Raw genomic sequence first — 14,707 nt, 5'->3', positions numbered from 1 at the left:
TAACAACAACAACAACAACAAAGGTAGAACGAATGAGCCATCAGAGAAGTATAGATTGGGAAAGAGGGATGCTAGCTGACACTATCGTTTTGGTATATATACGTCATCTCCCATGAGGCATATTTAAGAAATAGAACACTTTGATTCTTTACCATTATGGTACTAACAAGGAGCCCTGGTGGCACAACAGTTAAGTGCTCAGCTGCTAACCTAAAGGTTGGTGGTTCAAGCCCACCCAGTGGCTCTGGGGAAGAAAGACCTGGCAATCTGCTCCTGTGAAGATTCCAAACAAACAAACAAACATGAAAAACTCATTGCCATGGAGTCAATTCTAACTCATAGTGACCCTAGATGACAGACTAGAACTGCCCCCAAAGGCTGCAATCTTTACAGTCCTAGACTGCCACATCTTTCTCCTGCAGAGCAGCTGGTGGGTCTGAACTGCCAACCTTCAGTAAGCAACGGAGTGCTTAACCACTGTGTCACTAGGGGTCCTTTAGGTAAAAATTACAGCCTAAGCAACTCTATGGGGCAGTTCTACTCTGGGACATGGGGTCACTATGAGTTGGAATTGACTTGATGACACCCAACAACAGAATCAACACAATACTAAAGAGAGGTACCAAGAAGATGATTAAAGTAACCCCAATCTTTCCCAAAATAGTAATCCTAGATTAAAGATTTTCCAAATGGAAATGGTGAAGGGAAAAATGAGTTAGTGAGAAAGCTCCTCAAAGTAACTGTAATATCCTCCATTCAAGAACCAGTGTTGGAGATTATTAGATTTAATTAAGCATTTTGGTAGTTTTCCTGGTTAGAATAAACATTGTTTTTATAAAGTTTACCTTTGTAAGACTTATGGACACAATTAGTCCAAGGGACTAGTGGACCATGAGAATCTCAGCCCATATGACTGACCCTGAGACTAGAAGAACTAGATGATGCCTGGCTACCACTGTCAACCACTCAGAAAGGGATCAAAGCAGGAGATTACTGGATAAAGTGGGAGAAAAATGGAGAACAAAATTCAAAATCATAAAAAAAAAAAAAAAAGACCTGGCTTACTGGTCTGATAGAGACTGGTAAAACCTTCAAGACTATGACCCCTAGTCACCCTTCAGGCCCAGAGTTGAACTCACTCCCATAGCTTCCAGTTAAATATAGACAGGCATATAAGGTGAACATTTACAACAGGTAGGTATACTCCTTAGAACAATCAACCATGGGGGATCAGAAGGGCAGTATTTGCATAGGGAGATAGCTCAGAGGGCAGGAATGCATAGGAAAGAAGGACACAGGAAAAAGGCAACCACAAGGAGGAAACAGGAAGAGAGCTGTCACATTACAGGGATTGTAATCAATGTCAAGAAACAAAATGTGTATGAACTGCTGTATGGAAAATGAATTTGCTTTTGTAAACTTTCACCTAAATCACAGTTAAAAAAAAAAAAAAAAAAAGTTCACCACTGATTTAAGTTCAAAGATAACAGAGTGACCAGTGTTGCTTCACCTCCTTTACCTCTACCACACACATAAATATGCTGAAGCAAATAAAAATAATTTTCTCTTTACATATTTTGACTTTTATTTCACATATACATATCATAACTGGGTAGTCTGGAATCTGAAAATTTTGATTCAACAATCTTGCAATTTGTATTTAAGGACCACTGGTAACCTTCCGCATTTATTTGGTCACTAAAATCAAAACCTGTTGCCATCAAGTCGATTCCGACTCACAGTGACCCTACAGGACAGAGGAAAACTGCCCCATTGGGTTTCCAAGGGTGTAATCTTTATGGAAGCAGACTGCCTCATCTTTCTCCTGCAGAGCAGTTGGTGGGTTTGAACCCCTCACCCTTTGGTTGGCAGTTGAGCACTTTAACCACCATACCACTCACTGGGGCTCCATTTGGTCACTGAAATAATATAAATCATAAACTTATTTAGAAAATGATTATACTGTGAATATAGCTTTATTTATAAGATTTAGAAATATTTTGGTATTGTTCTAAATAACAATTCTAGTGCCTGGAACAATTTTTACTAAACCACAAGTGTTATCTCCTATCAAGTCTGTACACATTCAAAGATTCAAAGATTACTTAATAACTATTCTTCCTATCATCTAGAACATTGTTTTACAAACTCCTTTTGTCAGGCATTTGACTGCTGACCAGAAGGTTGGCGGTTCAAACTCATCAGCCACTCTGTGGAAGGAAGACTGGGCAATATACTTTCGTAAAGTTTTACCACCTTGGAAATCCAAAAGGGGTCGTTATGAGTCAGAATTGACTCAATGGCAGGGAGTTTGGTTTTTTGTTGTTGTTTGTTGTCAGCTCTGGTGGCATAGTGCCGAAGGCATATGACTGCTAACTAGAAGGCTGGCGGTTCAAACCCACCAGCCACTCCTTGGAAGGAAGACGGGGCAATCTACTTCCATAGTGATACCCCTCAGCAATCCAAGGAGGGGTCACTATGAGTAGAATCCGACTCAATGGCAGTGAGTTTGGTTTTTTTGTTGTTGTTGCTGTCAGGATACTTTCATAATCTTAGCAATTGAGAATCTTAAAGCCCAAAACCAAATCAGTTGCTGTTGCATCAACTGGGACTCTTGGAGACCCCATGTGTTGCAGAACAGCACTGTGCTCCACAGCATTTTCAAGGTTGCAAACTTTGGAAGGAGATCATGATGTCTTTTCTCTGAGGTGTATCTGGTCAGTTACTAGTTGAACTCTTAACAATTTGTGCCACCCAAGGACTCCTATGGGGGTTATAGCTCTTCATATGTGTCAGATTGGAAATTAAGATGGAAAACAAATTAAAATATGTAGTTCATTTAAAAATAGCAATAAATGTATTATATAAATAACATTTTTATGAAAAATAACTGTATTTTCCCAAACAAACAAAAACCTATAAATAACAGTGATATATTATTATAAATCTCTTAAATGTCTGCCTTAACAGAAGACAAGTGGATTCCCTTACCTGCTTCTGCATTCATTTGTGGGTAATCAACTTAGATGCTATACCAGAACTTGACAAATGATAGTTTTTTCAAGGTTAGTTGAAATATAGAATCCAAAATCATAACAATGAACTTTTCCCTTTGGTACATCAAAATCCACTGGTATATCTCACACTTTATAAGGATCTCTGATTTATTCATGATTTTTACACATCATGCACTGTTAACTGGTAAATATTGGTTCACTGAGTTGTATACCTCTTCCAAACCTTACATATTCCACTAAACATTATATACTTAAAAATGGAAGGAAAGTTGGGCAATCTACTTCTGTAGTGATACCGCCTTGGAAACCCAAGGAGGGGTCGCTATGAGTTGGGTCTGACTCAATGGCAAATAACAACAACAACATACTTAAAATCATTCATTAATATGACTTCATCAGATGCCATCATCAGGTCAAAATAATCTCAACAGGGAAGTCTTTAAGTATTGAGAAGCTCATGAAAGCACATACAAGTTTTTCAAAACTCTAATTCTTGCTTGAATTTTATCACTGACAACAAATACTGTCAGCTGTTTTCCTTAAAGTGACCAGAGCACTTCGTCCATTTTCAAGAAAATGTCTGCCATGTTTTGAATAACCGTTGTCTACCAGCTTTTATTTCAAATAAAAAGGTTTTCTATTTTCTAAGAAGACAGCTAGTATAGCTAGCAATTCAAGCAATTGTACAAGTGTTTTTTCCTCAAGACAATCATCATACTTCAGTATTCAGCAGATGTACACTTCCTGTGTCATCACACAGAATATTTAAAACATGCATACTCATGGATCAAGATTTAATAAAATGGGTGATTTGTACTGCTTCATCAAAGAAACTAGCTTCTTTATTTTTCCCTTTTAAATAAGTGCATGGTGAAGAATATGGACATGACTAGTACAGTTTGATTCCAGCCAAGGTCCCAACAGTTTTACAACCCCATTGCTTTTAAATTATCTGAGCAAAAGTGAACACAGTAAAAAAGACAAATAATATCTTAGCATAATCATGAGAATAATAATGAAAATATTTTGACCTTGTGGACCCTGCCTATTTGTCATGAATTCCCTATAATTTACTAAAAAAAGGATGTTATTAAATCTAGGCATAAAAATTAATGTCCAAACAATTTTCCACATTTCACTTTTGGCTTGAAGGAATTACTGGTGACATAGAGATTTCACTTCAAAATAAGCAATAGATTGTCTTTTTACCTAAAGTGGGCATCTCACATTCTTTATTTTCCTTAGTGTTCCTTTTAACATATTTTATCAACCAGTTGAAGATGTGAACGTCACAGTGAACTGAAATGTCCACCTCTTCCCAGCGCTGGGCATCCATAGATAAATATTCAGCAAAGTACTTCATTTCTGATACCAAAAGATCTCTCGGGCAAATAAAATCTTCTTTCAAGTTTTTTGCTTCATCACATACATGGATCACCATATTTGGCCTTCACAAAAAATGTTACACAGAAATGAAATTATTAGAGTCTTAGAAGAAGAGCCAAGAATACTGACAATGTTTGGAAGTAGGAGAACAAGTTTTTGAAGGTTTTGACTAGATATCAGTTTGACAGAATTCTGACATTTTGAATTTTTTCAAGTGCCTTGCTAAGCTAATCATATTTTAAATTGACTAATTTTAGCAAGCTACTGGCTTAATAAAACAAAACATATTTTCACTAAAGAACTAATAATTTACATGGTTTAAAATTTATTTGTTCAAGTTATATATTAACTACATTTATAAAAAGTACATCAATTCACAAAGAAAAATGAAGTAATAAATTCTAATACTTTTGAAGAACACAAAACAGCACCTTTCCATGGATATGAATATGGAATGGATATAAAGATTCAATACCAACATTTTCCCACTATTTTAAAAAAAAGAAAAGCAGCTAAAATTATTCATTAAAGAAGAAAAAAAAAGTAGCATTCGTTACTTAGTTATTTTTAACAGCAAGAAAGTTTCCTTCTAGGCATTCATTAAATATAAGTTAGTAAATATGGTTAAAAGAATTAAGACTATCACAGGCTTAATTACATAATTTAAAAGTCATTCATGAATAAGTTTATTGTATGTTTAAATGAATCTAATAAATTACTAATACAAAAATGTTACATTTGGAATAAAATTGGGCTATCAAAAAAAAGGATTATAATCGATGTCTGTCAAAGTCAAAGGAATTTCCATAACTTTTCACAAAAATGTACATAACGTTTCAGAAAAACAAATTTATATAATCTAGTTTTCTTTCAAAGAAGTTATGGTAAAAATATAAACAGGTAATAGCTGATGAAATAAAACATAAAAGTTTTTGTGGACTTTTGGACCATAGTAGGAAATAGAAAATTCTAGTAAAAGTTATCTGACAAACCCACAAGTTAAAAATTTCTGTGACTAAACTAAAAACTACCGAACTATATTTAAAAGGGTAAATGTTATAACTATATGAATGATATCTTAACAAAGCTGATGTAAAAAATAACCTAACAAAACTCAAGGTGCACAAAGAAACTTTCAGGGATGATGAAAATATTCTGTATCTTGTTTGGGTGATGGCTACATAGTGTATATATCTGTGAAGATTCATCAAAATGAGCACTTCAGATATGTGCATCTTATTATATATAAGGTATACAATAAAATTGTCAAAACCTGAAATATACTGAAAGATAAATTTTAATCTTTCAATAATTGTTGTTGTTGTTGTTGTTATGTGCCGTCGAGTCAAACCCGACTCATAGTGACCCCTCCTTGGGTTTCCGAGGCAGTATCACTACGGATGTAGGATTGCCCAACCTTCCTTCCGAGGAGTGGCTGGTGGGTTTGAACCGCCAGCCGTCTGGTTAGCAGGCAAGTGTCTTAGCCGCTATGCTACCAGAGCTCCTTTCAATAATTAGTATATTCAAATAGTTCCAAAATGTATATCCAGTTTCATTATTAAAAGCTGGATTAAAATGAGAGAGATTTTTCTTGGGGTTTTAAGATGTACTTTTATGTTAATAGATGTCATTTCTAACATTTACAAATATGAAAATAAGTTTTTTAAAATGGAAAACTATCGTTCAATTTTTAATAAAATATGAATGAATCACATACTTAGGCACTGAGTAATTGTTTATAGTTCAACATATGAACTAAACTGATTGTAACTGTTTCAGCAGTTGTGTCATGCAAAATTCTTAAATTATGGCAAGTGATATATGTAACTACCAATCATATATTTTAAAATTTAAGTTTGTATTAATATTAAATCTTATCTAGAAACAATCAGCCTCCTACCCTTCAGATTCTTCAGTCTTTTCTCCACCATTATGAGTAGTACAATTTTCACTTTCTGAAGAACAATTCCTTGTGGAAGCTAAACTATGTCTTCCTTAAATGCAGAAACAAACACGTACAAAAAAAAAAGGGGGGGAGGGGGACAGTGTTAGTGTTTCTAGCTCAGAGCAGGTTTTCACTTATTGAGTGGTAATACTGTAAATGCATGGTTGGCAAGGCTAGTTATTAGTCAGATGGCATTTTCTGTTAATATTCCTAAAGACATATGGGAAAACAAATACAAAAAAACAGATACTAAATTACTAATGTTACAAAGTAAAGATTAAAAAAAAATACCTATTGTTGTGTATAAAACAAATGTTCAAAAGGCAATAACATATTCTTTCTTCCCAATGTAAATTTTTATATCAATACTCTGACTACTTCTGAGATGAAAATAACTCATTATATATACTCTGAGGATTTCTAAAACTAGTTATTATTTCCAATGTAATTACAGGAAAGATCTCTTCTACCTTGTTGCTGTGTCATTTAAAGCTATTGTTGACTGCAATAAAGGGAAGTTATAAAAAAGATTACAACAGAGATGAGCAAGATTCTCTCAGAAAAAAATTAGAAAGTACAGGCATACCTCATTTTACTGTGTTTCACTTTATTGTGCTTAACAGATACTGAGGTTTTCATAAATTGAAGGTTTGTGGCAACTCTGCACCGGGCAGATCTACTAGTGCCATTTTTTTGTTTAATAGCATATGCTCACTTTGTGTCTGTATCACATTTTGGTAATTCTCACAATATTTCAAACTCTTTCATTTTATTGAATACTTAACAGGTTATAAAAACGCACAGCCGTCGAGTCAGATCCAACTCATAGCGACCCCTCCTTGAGTTTCTTAAAGTAGATTGCCCAACCTTCCTTCTGAGGAGTGGCTGGTGGGTTTGAACTGCCAGCCTTCTGGTTAGCAGTCAAGTGCCTTAGGCACTATGCCAGCAGAACTCCTTAATATATTATGTTGTTGTTCTTGTTATTTGCCGTCAAGTCGGGCCCAACTCATAGTGACCCCTCCTTGGGTTTCTGAGGCAGTATCACTATGGAAGTAGACTGTTCAACCTTCCTTCCAAGTTAAGAGTATAGTATAGTGCAAATATAACTTTTATATGCACTGTTGTCGTTAGGTGCTGTCAAGTCAGTTCTGACTCATAGAAACCGTATATATGCACTAGGAAACCAAAAAATTCATATGACTTGCTTTATTACGGTATTTACTTTATTGCAGTGGTTTGGAACCAAACTTGCATACTCTCTGAGGTATGCCTGTATAGCTCAGATCCCTTTAAAATAAAGTAAAAGACTCTTCATAGAAAATAATAAATAATACCTAAAATAAATAGGTCAAAAGACTAGAGAGAAGTTTGTTATAATATAGAACTTTATGATAACAGTATTTGATCTATGTATTAACACTTAAAAATAAAATAAAACAGCAAAGACAGATTATCATTTTTAAATTTCAGGAAGATAGAAATATTAATATATTTTTTCTATTAATGTTTGTATTAGTCTTTAAACAAAGTAAAAAAAAAAGTTGATTGTAGTATATAACATTTTGCAGAATTATTTAAAGAATAAGTACTACATTTTGTTTTAAAATTTTACCTGTTTTGGAAACTGCATCCTGACCAACTGGAGCCTCCTGAAATTCTCGTGTATCAAGAAGTGAAGATTTGATATATGTGGCTAAAGTTTCAACAGGACTTTCTCCAGTAGCCATTAAAGGATTATACTGGTTGTCAACAGGTGAGCTTCCACTGCTCTTTAGTTCATCAAATCTTTTTGCACACTGTCATAAAGTAAGAGAAATGGAAGTTTTTGGTTTTTTAAGAAAAAGTTAGGAGATATTTTCTTGTCTTTTATTTGGCATATAGTCTGATATAATCTTTCTGACAGGCAATGTGACCATATGTAGCAAAAGCCTGAAAAGTGCTCCTCTCTCTGACCTAGCAATTCTGCTTCTGAGATTATCCCCTAAGAAAATGAGAATATTTGTTATGTGGTATCTGTAGTATCCAAAAGTTAGAAACAATAGCCTAAAAATTCTAATGAAAGGGACTGACTTAATAAATTATGACATAGGTAAAATAATAGTATTATGCCACTAAATAATTGTAGATGTCTATTAACCAACATATAAAGATGTTTACAGTATGTTGTTCTTGTTAGTTGCCACTGAGTCAGGTCCCGACTCATGGCAACCCCATTCACAATGAAATGAACTGTTACCTGATCCTGCACCATCACCATGACTGGCTGCATGTAACCCATAGGATTTTCACTGGCTGATTTTTTAGAAGTACATTTCAAGGTCTTTCTTCTTACTCTGTCTTGGATTGGACATTACGCTGAAACCTGTTCAGCATCATAGTAGCACACAAGCCTCCATGACAGGTGGTGGCTGCACAGGAGGCACACTGGCTGGAAATTGAAACCAGGTCTTCTATGTGGAAGGCAGAAATTCTACCACTGAACCACCACTGCCCCCATTTATGATGTGCTAAGGGAAAAAAGCAAGTAGCAAAACACTGCATTTGTTATATTTCCACTTTAAATATTCATGCAGGTGTAGAGAAGAATCTGGAAGGATACACAGAAGGTGTCAAGAGATTGTTCCAGGTAGGGTAAGATTAAAGACGATTTATCATTCTCAATTTTTGCTTATTTGTTTTGTGTATGTGATCTTTAAGGACATGTTTCTTTAATAATAAGAAATGATTATTTTTAAAAATTAACATTACTTAAAAATAGTCTGATTTCCATGGAAACCTCAGCCTACATGACCCTGAGACCTAAAGAATGAGATGGTGCCCAGCTACCAATGCCAACTGCTCAGAAAGGGATCAAAACTGGAGATCCTGCATAAATTTGAAGAAAAACAGGGAACAAAACTCAAAATCATAAATAAGACCAGGCTTACTGGTCTGATAGAGACTGGTGAAACCCTCAAGACCATGGCTCCTAGTCATCCTTCAAGTCTGAAACTGAACTCATTCCTATGGTTTAACTTTCAGCCAAACAACGGACAGGCTTATTAGGTGAACAATATACCAGGAAGGTACATCCATTATAATAATCAACCAGGGGAGATCCAAAGGGAAGTATTTATGCAGGGAGAAAGCTCAGAAGGCAGGAATGCATAGTAAAGAAAGACACAGGGAAAAGGTATCTATAGAGAAGAAGTAGGAAGAGAGCTGTCATATTGTGGGGATTGTAATCAATGTCATGAAACAAAATGTGTATGAACTGTACAATGGAAAATGAACTTGCTCTGTAAACTTTCACCCAAATCAGCATAAAAACTTTAATAAAATTAGTCTGATTCACATTTAATTATATTTTAATATATATTTTAGTTAAAAAAGAATTTCCTCAATAGGTGAATTTGAATATGCAATGGAATTGAGATGATGTGATGGAATTACTGTTAATTTTATTTTTCTGATAATGATACCATGGTTACATAATAATACCCTTATTTCAGGAGACATAGGGTGTAATATATAGGCGTAAAGTATTATGATGTCTGATACCTGATTTTAAAGATTACAGAAAAAGAAATCAATACAAAATGATAAAGCAAATCCCTAAAATTTCTGAACCTATTAACAGTGTTTGTCAGACTATTATTTCAACCTTTCTGTATGTTTGAAATATTCACAATAAAAAGCTGACAAAATAATAACACATTTGCCCTGCTTTAAAACTTAAATCCAAAAGGTAAAAACAAAAATTAGGGAGTAACAATACATACTGAAAAATAAGCTCCCTCATCATTCCAAAGAGACCTATTATATAACTGAAGGCAAATCATCTTTGTGGGTCCTGGTTTTCTGAGCTGTAGAGAAGAGTGAGAGGGATGACATCATGCAGGATGGAAGAGTAGGAAGTTCTAGAAGTTGGTTCCTTCCTTCACTAAACAACAAATGAATTAGAAAGAGCAATTGGAGCAAACTATTAGGGAACTTTAGAATCTGATCTGATACTTATAAATCAGGAGAGTGCTTGATGAAAGAATAGGCTGCTGATTTCTCTTACGTGAGCCACATACACTAGCTACAATCCCACATTCCTCAGTTCCCACCACAGTGTTAGGGATGGCTGCCATATTCCTACAGTAGCTGGCTGATGCCTGAGCAGGCAGTGGGGACTTTGTCCACTAAGGATTTGCAGTTGCACGGTTTGCACAGTTGGGTTGGTCTGAAAGTACACTGAGGCACAGACAAATGCCTTGGTTTTGGCCATCTCACAGCACCAGCTGCTCCCAATAGCAGCAGCTTAAAGGGCCAGTGAACCACGTGTATGTGTGAAATCTGTCAGGCTATTAGCTGATTGCAAAGATAATGGAACAGTAACTTCAATAACCACACACAATTGATACACTTACTCTGCAAAAATAGTTTGGAAAGCAGACAACCACAGCCTTCATCATGCAATAGGAATCAATGAAGAGTGAGAGAATCAGTCTAGAGCTACCACATTGTATTACTCAGAAAGTGCCCCCCAAAAAAGAAAAGACAGAAACTTCCTGAGGAAGCTCAGACACACTAGAATTATGAGTTAAAGACATTAAATCAACTATTTTAAATGTGGTCATGAGTTAAAGGAAACCATGGGTACTAAACTAAAGGAAATTAGGAAAGTGATACATGAACAAATGAGAATATAAAGACAGAAATTGAAATCACAAAAGGAACCAAACAGAAATTCTAGAGCTCAAAGTATAGTAACTAAAATAAAAATTTCACTAGAGGGATTAAATAGCAGATTAGACAAGCAGAAAAAAAGATAAATAAACTTGAAGACAATTGAAATTATTGAGTCTAAGGAGCAAAAAGAATAAAGATCAATGAGTAGAGCTTGAAAGTCTTCTGGAACACCATCAAATATATCAACATATACATCATAGGAGTCCCACGGAAAAAAAAAAAAGAAATTGAAGCAATAATGGATGGAAACTTCCCAAATCTGAAAAGACATGAATATATATATCCAAAATGTTCAATGAACCCCATGCAGTATAAACTCAAAGAGATACAAATAGATACAACATTAAAGCCAAATTGTCAAAAATCACAGAGAAAAGCAGTGAGAAGCAAAGTGTCACAGACAAACAATCCTCACTAAGATTAACAGCTGATTTCTCATTGAAACCACTGTGGTCAGAAGGCAGTGGAATGAAATATTTATAGTACCAAAAGAAAAAACTGTCAACAAAGAATTCTATATCCAGCAAAACTGTCCTTCAAATGTGAAGTAGAAATTTAAACATTCCTAGATAGACAATGGGGAGCTCTGGTAGCATAGTGGCTAAAGCACTTGACTGCTAACCAGAAAGCTGGTGGTTTCAAACCCACCAGCCACTCCTCGGAAGGAAGGTTGGGCAATCCTACTTCCGTAGTGATACTGCCTCGGAAACCCAAGGAGGGGTCGCTATGAGTCAGGGCTGACTTGACGGCACATAACAACAACAACAACAAGATAGACAATACCATTTGTTTGTCAGTTTGTTGTACTATGGTGGCTTCAATGTTGCTGTGAAGCTGGAATTGATGCCACAGGTATTTCAAATACCAGCAGGGTCACCGATGGTGGACAGGTTTCAGCAGAGCTTCCAAACTAAGACAGACTGGGAAGAAGGATGGGACCAACCACTTCTGAAAAACTGGCCACTGAAAACCTTATGAATAGTTGTGAAACATAGCTGATAAACTGCTGGAAGATGAACTGTTCAGATTAGAAGGCACTCAAAATATGACCAGGAAAGAGCTGCCTCCTCAGAGTAGAGTTGACCTTAATGAAGTAGATGGAGTAAAGCTTTTGGGACCTTCATTTGCTGATGAGGCATGACTCAAAACGAAAAGAAATGGCTACAAATATCCATTAATAATAGGAATGTGGAATGTATGAAGTATGAAATTGGAAAACTGTCATTAGTCATTACCAAAATGAAGCCAAACTCACTGCCGTCAAGTCAGATCCAACTCATAGCAACCCCTTCTTGGGTTTCCAAGGTGGTATCACTATGGAAGTAGACTGCCCAATCTTCCTTCCAAGGAGTGGCTGATGGGTTTGAACTGCAGGCTACTGGTTAGCAGTCAAATGCCTTAGGCACTACACCATCAGAGCTCCCTAAAGCAGCTGCCCAATAAACACCAGAGGAGAGACTGGGTACTACATGGCTCATGAAAGGGTTAAAGAGAGAAAAGTGGTAAATCAGAGTATGGAAAAGCATGTGGCATACAGGCTGAATGCATAATAATCTGTGCCACACAGACTGCACAATATTTGTGTTACAATCAGTACTTTAATTTCAACAAAATATTATTCCTCATTACATTAAATTAGCATTACTAGTTTGAATTGTGTTGGTTTTAGTTTTCACTTGTGACTGTAGTAGGTAGATTTGGCTTGTAGTTGTAAAAGGTATGTTTATATCATGCATTGTTAAATCACATTTAATTTACATTATAATAAAAATAATTTAAGTCAATACTGGGAGTATCCAAGTTTTTTTTTTCCCCTTTAAAAGGCCTGTACCTTACTTAAGGTAGAGAAATGCAGCATTAAGGATTTAACATATAATTTGATTTATAAAAATTTTATCTACTCATAATTGCACAGGAACCCTTCTACTGCTTAAATCAAGATATTAGTGAATTTTCATTGTTGTAAGCATGTAAGATGTGACTTTATTTATTTAGTAATTATTTATTAATTCTTTTATTGTTTAAAAAGCTGTAAATTACAGAAACCTCCTAGATAATTGTTCTGGTTACCTATTACTGCTCTAACAGAAATACCACAAATGGGATGGCTTGAACAAACAGGAGTTTATTCTCTTACAGTTTGGGAGGCTAGAAGTCTGAGTTCCAAGTACCAGGCTCTAGGGGCTGTGTGAAAGCCCTTCGACCTTGAGCTTCAGCTCTGCCACTTGCTCCTAGCCCACTGAAGCTAGATGCATCTCTTCACTCAGGCAGCTACCGGCTGCTGAGGCTGACAAGCCCAAAGTCGACAAATAAAATGGCACAGTCCCGATATTACCAAACCACATGGCTGGCCATTCATTCAAATCCACTGAAAGTCCTAAGGTCGACAGAGCATGGCAGTCTGCTGAACAGTGACATAGCTACATGCAGAATTCAAGCATGCCATAAGCTAGAGACCATTCCCAAAGACCATACTCAACTGCTTATGTTAGGTCCCACCATGGAGTTGATTGCCAGTCTCATCATGGGGAATAACTACCTTCAGCTGCCCAGCCACGCAACCAGGCCCAGCCAAGTTGACATACAAACTTAACCACCACAGTAATTTTATAGATACCTTTGGATTGTTACATATACAACAAGAATGAAAGGATTTTACTTGATGATCTCAGTAAAGCTTCCTAAAATATACAAATAAGTAACTTGCCTGTTTATACAGTAATGTCTTAATAGGGCTTACTCGTATCTAGGAGTACTATGTGTATATGTGACTGTACGTATAAGATGTGACTGACTTTAAAACATGTGGGTTAACATATAATTTATAGTATGCATCTGGTCACTGATATGTGCACACAGTGTTTATAAATACAAATGAGTATGTAAAACAAATTTTTTTTCTCAGTTGCCACTTCTTTAAATTGATCCATTTTCTTGATTTTTTCATGAGACATTTAAGGACTACTATTTACCTCTTTGGGTGTTAACCCAGGCACAAGCCTTGCCACCGTTTCCCAGTTGATGGTCTGAGGTATTCCAATTAATGGATAAAGGATCATGTCCAATACCATTTGGTTGTTATTGTTCAAGAAATTGTTGTTTTCTGAATATCCACGACTCATCTTTTAGAACTAGAAATAGAGAGGACGAAAAGATTTACATCTAAAATCCAAGTGTTTTTCAGAACATTATAGATCAGTTATGTCATTCTTAAGAATCATCTGATACTATATAAAAGAAAAATAAATCTGATCTAAACTGAACATATAATATATAGCCCAATCTCTTTAAATATAAGAGCATTTGATTATGGATTGATAGATGGAAATAAGGATGGATAGATAGATAAATATGTGATTTAAAAAAAACTAATATTAATGGTAGAAGCTAGGTGGAGAATGGGTACACACTATAAAATTCTTACCTTCTTTTAAAAAAAAAAACAACTCCTTAAGTGTGCCTGATTTGTGTTGATTAGCAAGTCATGAATGATGGTATTAAATCATTAAAACAATAAACATAGTTGATTAAAAATTGTAATTTCATTCAAGTCCTAAGCAATATTCCCTTTATTTTTCTGTGAATGTCCATGCTGCATATAAAGACTAAGCATACTGAAGTTTTACAGAAGTAATCAAATGAA

At 35.4% G+C, this 14,707-nt stretch overlaps 1 protein-coding gene across 1 annotated transcript in view; it reads right to left on the bottom strand.

Annotated features, from left to right (window-relative positions):
- SANBR (SANT and BTB domain regulator of CSR) overlaps nt 1-14,186 on the bottom strand; it is an 88,350-nt gene extending 74,164 nt beyond the window's left edge. The window contains exons 1-4 of the mRNA XM_007938044.1: nt 14,037-14,186; nt 7,961-8,144; nt 6,304-6,397; nt 4,227-4,465 (exon numbers count right to left, since the gene is read on the bottom strand). Coding sequence (XP_007936235.1) covers nt 4,227-4,465; nt 6,304-6,397; nt 7,961-8,144; nt 14,037-14,186 — 667 coding nt within the window. The remainder of the gene's footprint in view (nt 1-4,226; nt 4,466-6,303; nt 6,398-7,960; nt 8,145-14,036) is intronic.
- Between the last annotated feature and the right edge of the window lie 521 nt (nt 14,187-14,707).

The sequence above is a fragment of the Orycteropus afer genome, unplaced genomic scaffold (genome assembly GCF_000298275.1).
Source record: "Orycteropus afer afer isolate SDZICR_OR568_19922 unplaced genomic scaffold, OryAfe1.0 scaffold00046, whole genome shotgun sequence".
Lineage (NCBI taxonomy): Eukaryota > Metazoa > Chordata > Mammalia > Tubulidentata > Orycteropodidae > Orycteropus > Orycteropus afer.
Note: the sequence above shows the minus strand (reverse complement) of the source record. Positions and strands in the feature narration are given on the sequence as shown.